This window comes from Lactuca sativa, chromosome 3 (genome assembly GCF_002870075.4).
Source record: "Lactuca sativa cultivar Salinas chromosome 3, Lsat_Salinas_v11, whole genome shotgun sequence".
Lineage (NCBI taxonomy): Eukaryota > Viridiplantae > Streptophyta > Magnoliopsida > Asterales > Asteraceae > Lactuca > Lactuca sativa.
This window is the reverse complement of record NC_056625.2, coordinates 62,793,102-62,799,778: the sequence shown is the minus strand read 5'-3', so window position 1 is coordinate 62,799,778 and position 6,677 is coordinate 62,793,102. Positions and strand designations below refer to the sequence as shown.

The 6,677-nt window shown below is 39.6% G+C and overlaps 1 protein-coding gene across 2 annotated transcripts; it reads left to right on the top strand.

Annotated features, from left to right (window-relative positions):
- Positions 1-200: 200 nt before the first annotated feature.
- On the top strand, positions 201-4,885 carry LOC111884290 (translocase of chloroplast 120, chloroplastic). 2 transcript variants are annotated; one of them, XM_023880604.3, is made up of 4 exons: positions 201-357; positions 610-997; positions 1,085-4,497; positions 4,579-4,885. In XM_023880604.3, exons 2-3 carry the CDS (start codon positions 647-649, stop codon positions 4,406-4,408), a joined length of 3,675 nt encoding a protein of 1,224 aa, XP_023736372.1. In that variant the 5' UTR covers positions 201-357; positions 610-646; the 3' UTR covers positions 4,409-4,497; positions 4,579-4,885. The 2 variants fall into 2 exon arrangements, with proteins under 2 accessions (XP_023736372.1, XP_023736373.1); XM_023880605.3 differs by having other exon boundaries at positions 1,085-4,504.
- Positions 4,886-6,677: the final 1,792 nt, after the last annotated feature.

Sequence of the window (6,677 nt, the reverse complement as noted above, 5' to 3'; positions counted from 1 at the left end):
ATCTATTTTTATGACATATATCATAAATATAGTTTACTAATTCTACCATGGTAAAAGCTAAAAAAAAAAAAAAAAAAAAAGGTTAAGATAAAACCTACTCTCACACCAATGGCGTCACCGTGAATCGCCCCTCACCAACGATTACTCTGATAAGTCATTCTCAACCGTACGATCTCACAACCCCTCTCTCGAAACAAAACTGGTTAGGTGTGTGCGTAGATATACATATATATCTTATTTAGCTCGAACGGGGAGTGTGATACACAATTCTGAGATTTCTCTCCTTTTTGCTCTTTCCCCTTTCTCCTCGAACAACACCCACCTTTTCTTATCCTCAACGTCAATCTATACGTTCAGGTATTGTCTTTTATCCCTTTCTTTCTATATATTTTTGATTATCTATCTGTTTGTTTCGTAAAACCCTAGTTTGTATCTAGAATTCATGTTCATGGTTGAAATTGGCGTGGATTTGTTGAATATAGATCTCTTTGATGTCTAAATTGATTGCTTGACTTCCTTTGATTGTATTATTCTTGTTCTTCAATTGAAAATTTGTGGGCGGTTGTTTCTTTTCGCTAATTTAGGGTTTTTCATTTACGTGTTTTTTAGGGATCCGGGTTTTCAGGATAGATTTTTGGTGTTTTCGATGGAAAATGGCGTGACTAAGGTGGAAGAAGTAAAGTTAAAAGTAGGGGAATTTGATAAAGATGTGTTGGGAGATGGGATGAAGGGTATCGGAATTGATGATGCTCTCGAGGAGGCAAATGGTGGTGTTGAAAGTGTATCTGAAACAGTAGAGGCGGAAGAAACTCTTAGAAAAGATGGAAGTGATGAAAATGGTGAGGATTTGAGCGATTCTCTAGTGTTAGATGGGGACGTGGATGCTGGGCAAAGGATAGTAGACACGATTGAAGATGCAATCCAGACTCCCTGTGAAACTCAGACGGTTGTGGAAAAGGCTCATGTTGATCCTGTTGAGGAGGTTATATCAACGAAGGTAAACCTTATCTGAGTTACTTACTTGATTATTTTTGATTGAAAAAGATTAAGTTGTATGTATTCCATCAATTGGTGATGCATGCAGGTGATAGAACATGATATGCCTGTGGATAGTGATGAACATGAGGAAAAAGGGATTAATTTGGAAGAGGTTACAGATGAGAGAAATGTATCTGGTAGTATTTTCAGTGATCATCCTAGTGAATTGGAAGCTAATGAGGCTGTGAATGATGGTAACAGTGAGGCAGATTTGGGAGAAAATACTTCTGATAATGCTGCAAGGGATCAAGCTAGTGAATTGGAAACTGGGGTGTCAGTGGTTGATGGAAAAGATGAGGTGGAAACTGTGGTTGTGACTGATGTAAGCAAAGATGAGCCAAATGTGTTGGAAAATAATGGGGTTGTGGACAAAGGGGTAAATGAGGTCACAAAGGTATCCAATGCAGATGATAATGAAAGCCAGATGCAGACTTTGGAAGATATTCATGACACAAAACCAGTTGATGTAATTTTAGGAAATTCAGAAAATGGAGTTTCAAAAACTGTTGATTTGGATGAAAATCTCCTCCATGAAGATTGTGCTGATGGAGATTCTATGAGTCACACAACACAGCCAGATGATGAGATAAGAGTTGAAGTCAACGGAGATGTTCCAAGTCAACTTCATGAAAAAGAGACTTTAGTCACTCAAGGTAAAGATGAAGACAATATGAATCAGAAGGAGAAGGTTGAAAGTTCAAGAAATAATTTACTGAATATGCAAAACGAACTAAACATCGAACAACTTGAAAAAGGGGAACAAAAAAGTTTTGATCCATCTTCAGTACATCAGGATGATAAAAACCTGCAACAAGAAAGCACTTCTGCCATTAATGAGCCTGATAACAAAGTAGAGAGCCCCAAAGTTGAAAGTCCCCCACACCCTTCTGAAAAACGTGAACCTAAAGATTATGATATGAAACAAAATACACCATTAAAGAAAGAACCAAAGTTGAATTTATCTACAGAAAAACCTGCCACTCCTACATCTATTCCCAATCCCAACCCTGATCCAAAACCAAATCCACCCCCCATTCCCATTCCCAACTCCAAACCAACAACCACCCTGACCCCACCCCCTGCCCAGACCCGACCCGCGGGTCTTGGCAACGGTGCACCACTACTCGAACCCGCACACCGTGTGGTTCAATCTCAACCAAATGGCAACACCCCTCCTCCTCAAAACCAAGTCATTGATGAACCAACAGGTGAACCCGAAGAAAACGATGACACCCGTGAAAAGCTCCAAATGATTCGGGTCAAATTCTTACGCCTTGCCCGAAGACTCGGGCAGACCCCTCACAATGTTGTAGTTGCCCAAGTGTTATACCGGTTAGGGTTAGCCGAACAACTCCGTGGCAGAAACGGAGGGCGTGTTGCAGCTTTCAGCTTTGAACGCGCGAGTGCCATGGCTGAACAGCTTGAGTCAACCGGTCAAGAACCACTTGAATTCTCATGCACAATTATGGTTCTTGGAAAAACCGGAGTCGGAAAAAGTGCAACCATTAATTCGATATTTGATGAAGTTAAATTTAACACAGATGCGTTTCAATTAGGAACGAAAAAAGTTCAAGATGTTGTTGGGACTGTTCAAGGGATTAAAGTTAGGGTTATTGACACACCTGGGTTGCTTCCTTCATGGAATGATCAAAGAAAGAATGAGAAAATTCTACAATCGGTTAAAAAATTCATCCAAAAATCACCTCCGGATATTGTTTTGTATCTTGATAGGTTAGATATGCAGAGTCGTGATTTTGGTGATATGCCACTTTTGAGAACTATAACCGATATATTCGGGCAGTCTATTTGGTTCAATGCGATTGTGGTCCTGACCCATGCTGCATCCGCCCCGCCCGAAGGCCCAAACGGGACCACAACCAGCTATGACATGTTTGTGACTCAGCGGTCCCACGTTGTCCAACAAGCCATCCGTCAAGCTGCTGGTGATATGCGGTTGATGAACCCGGTTTCCTTAGTTGAAAACCACTCCGCGTGTAGAACAAACCGAGCCGGGCAGCGGGTCCTGCCCAACGGGCAGGTCTGGAAGCCTCACTTGTTGCTACTCTCGTTTGCTTCCAAGATTTTGGTTGAAGCGAATATGTTGTTAAAGCTACAAGACTCGCCACCTGGCAAACCGTTTGGAACCAGAGCTCGGGCCCCGCCTTTACCGTTTATTCTCTCGAATTTGTTACAGTCGAGACCGCAGTTGAAGTTGCCGAACGAGCAGTTTGGCGATGACGAGGACGATGACGTGGATGATGACGATGACGTGGATGCGAAATCCGATGATGAGTCATCGGAATACGACGAGCTACCGCCGTTCAAACGGTTGACTAACGCACAGCTGGCAAAACTTAGTAAGTTGCAAAAGAAGGCGTATTATGATGAGTTGGAGTATCGTGAGAAGCTTTTCATGAAGAAACAGTTGAAAGAAGAAAAGAAACGAAGAAAGATGATGAAGAAAATGATGGAAGAAGCAAAGAACATTCCGGAAGTAGAAGATGACGAGAGTAACGGTTCTGCAACTGTACCCGTTGCTGTGCAGGACATGAACTTACCGGTGTCCTTCGATGCGGACAATCCCACCCACCGTTACCGGGCCCTCGACTCCGCTAACCAATGGCTGGTTCGACCCGTACTCGACCCGCATGGATGGGACCACGATGTCGGTTACGAAGGAATCAATATTGAACACTTGCTCGCGTTACGTGAAAAGATACCGGTTGCATTTTCCGGCCAGGTCACCAAAGATAAAAAAGACGCGAATCTCCAAATGGAAATCTCAACCGGAATCAAACACGGGAAGTCAAAGTCAAATTCAAAGTCAAAGTCAACCACTTTAGCATTCGACATGCAAACAGTCGGAAAAGACATGTCCTACACTCTCCGCAGCGAAACGAGATTTTTGAATTTCAAAAAGAATAAAGCGTCGGCGGGTTTTTCGGTGACTCACTTTGGTGATTCGGTGACAGGTGGCATGAAGTTTGAGGATAAGTTGAGTGTGAATAAACGGGGGCAGTTGGTGGTGGCGGGAGGGGCGGTGATTGGGCGTGGTGACGTGGCGTATGGGGGTAGCTTAGAGGCGACTTTGAGAGATAAAGATCACCCGTTGGGTCGATTTTTGTCAACTGTTGGGGTTTCGGTTATGGATTGGCATGGGGATCTTGCGATTGGATGGAACGGGCAGACTCAAATTCCTATTGGCCGGTTTACGAATTTAATCGGTCGAGTGAATTTGAATAATAAAGGGTCGGGACAAGTTAGTGTGAGATTGAATAGCTCTGAACAGCTTCAGATTGCATTGGTTGCGTTTGTTCCTGTTATCTGTAAGCTTCTTGGGTATTATCAGCCTAGGGATACATCATATTAGCAAAACCTACTTTTGTTACCATTTTCAACATTCAAAGTTCTGTGGAGTTGGTATACGCGACAGAAGTGCAATCGCTTGATGAACGAAATGTGAGGAGTAAGATTTTTGTGTTCTTGTTTATATTATTTATTATGTTTTTTTGTATTGACATGATGTTGGAATAATTGCAGATTGGGTTGATTGTTGGAATAATTGCTGAAAAAAGGGTGAAAGAAAAATGTTTTGGGATTAGGTAAGTGCACAAAGGGTGTAGTGGTTAGAGCTAGATTCGGAGTAATCAATCACAATGATGCTGTTTTTTAATGTTTTTATTTTTAAATTTGGTTTTTGGGTATTTTGAATGTTCTACTTTTGATATATATAGAGAGAGGTGTTCTGGTTAGGATTGGGACCGAGTGAGTTTAGCTATTGTATTATACGTGACTTGTGAAGGTCTTAATTGATTCAGTGGACATGAATGACTTCTTTTTTGTAGTATGCAAATTTCCATTTGTTTATGATAGATGTTTAGGATAGTGGTTGTGGTTTTATGTTTGTTTTTTTGTGGCTACATCGATGTTGCCATTGGAGTTTATGAAATTTATAAGTTAGTGATGGAACTAATGTCTGAAAAATGTAAAACATTATTTATAAATGTTATAAATACTTGTTGCGAAATGAAATTAATGTGTCTATGCCTAATGTGAAACGCAAAAAACCGAAAAAAAAGCTGGTTTTCTTTTACCAATTGTTAAGTTCTTTTCAAATATTTAGAGAAAAAAGACAATTAAGAAATCCCGTGATCCTTAAACAAGATTGACAAGCCCGAATAATAATGTCGATCAAACCTGACATCAAGTATATTTACTGATTGAGTGATTGACAGATTAACAAGGCATTCAACATTATGGCGTTCGTTAAGATCGTGGAACAACCACCATTTCGCACTTAGGTAGCTAGGTTTCATAGTACGGAAATTACATTCCATGGAGGGTCAGGTTCCTCTGGGACTATTATTGTAACTTTAGTTTAAAAACAAAATGAATATTCGTAATCAACTCTGTAAATTGTTTTGTTTCATTATTATAAATAGAACTATGCATTTGCTTCATCTATTTAGCTTCTAGCTTGATAGAGTTTCTCGAAGATGACAACACATCTCTTTTCCCATTAGTTAATTCAGCTCTTAAGAAGACCGAAAGACAATATTTTGATCTTACAGATCAAACATACCCTGCAGTCTTAGATACAATCGACTGGAGAGAAGATATTTGCCACAAAAGTCACCTCTTTGCCTTATATACAGACATACATTTACGATTAGGAATTTAGGGTTAGAGGGTATTTCTTTGAGAAGCGCCGTGGAAGGGTCTCCGGTAAATGGCACACATGAAAGTAGGAGTCGATGGATGGTTCTAGTTGTTTTTCCGGTGACTGTTATAGATCTCCGGTGATAGAGACATAGAGTGCTGTAGAGAGAGATCGTAAAATAGTTTTCACGGTGAGAGAGCCATGGTTTCGTTTCGTTTCGTTTCGTTATAAGACTCCGAAGAGCAGCCATTGTCAATGTTTGAAGCGTCACTCGGAAAGAAAGTCATATCTAAAAGAGGGGGTTGAATTTGCATCACCTTTGGGATGAAGTACTTCTTTGACTACCTTCCAAAATTTTCTTTTAAAATTTTACGAATGGTAGTAAAAATTTTGGTTTTTTCTTGTTACTAGGGGGTGTTTGGCTTAGCTTTTACAGCCAAAAGTCATTTTTAGAAAAGAAAAAAAAGTAAAAGATGTTTGACAAATTAGTTTTAAAAATCACTTTTGAAGTTTTTTACACAAGGAAAATGAACTTTTTGGAAAAGTCAGGAAATTCTGACTTTTTGTAACTTTTCCAAAAAAGACTTTTAGGTTTGAAAAGCTAAGCCAAACACCCCCTAGATACATATACTGAAAAATAATTATGTTATTCTTTAAGTTTTTTAGACCAAAAAAATAATCCATACCTAGGCTTTAACACCATCGATAAAATAACCCAAATAAAAAAAAAGTTTGGACAAAATGGCCCAATAGTTTAGTTGATTGAAGTTGGACGTTTTTTTTCCGGCGGTTACCAGACACTTTCCATTCCACCTGTAAGAATGAAACAAGAAAGCAAGCATTTACTGTTTAGGGTCATTTTTATGATTTTTTTATCTTTTTAAAAACTTTGAAAGAACTATAAGCTAGCAATTTGGTTTATTTGATTAGGGTTAGTACTTAATTATTACTTCTTTTTACTTATTAAAATCAAAGGTTA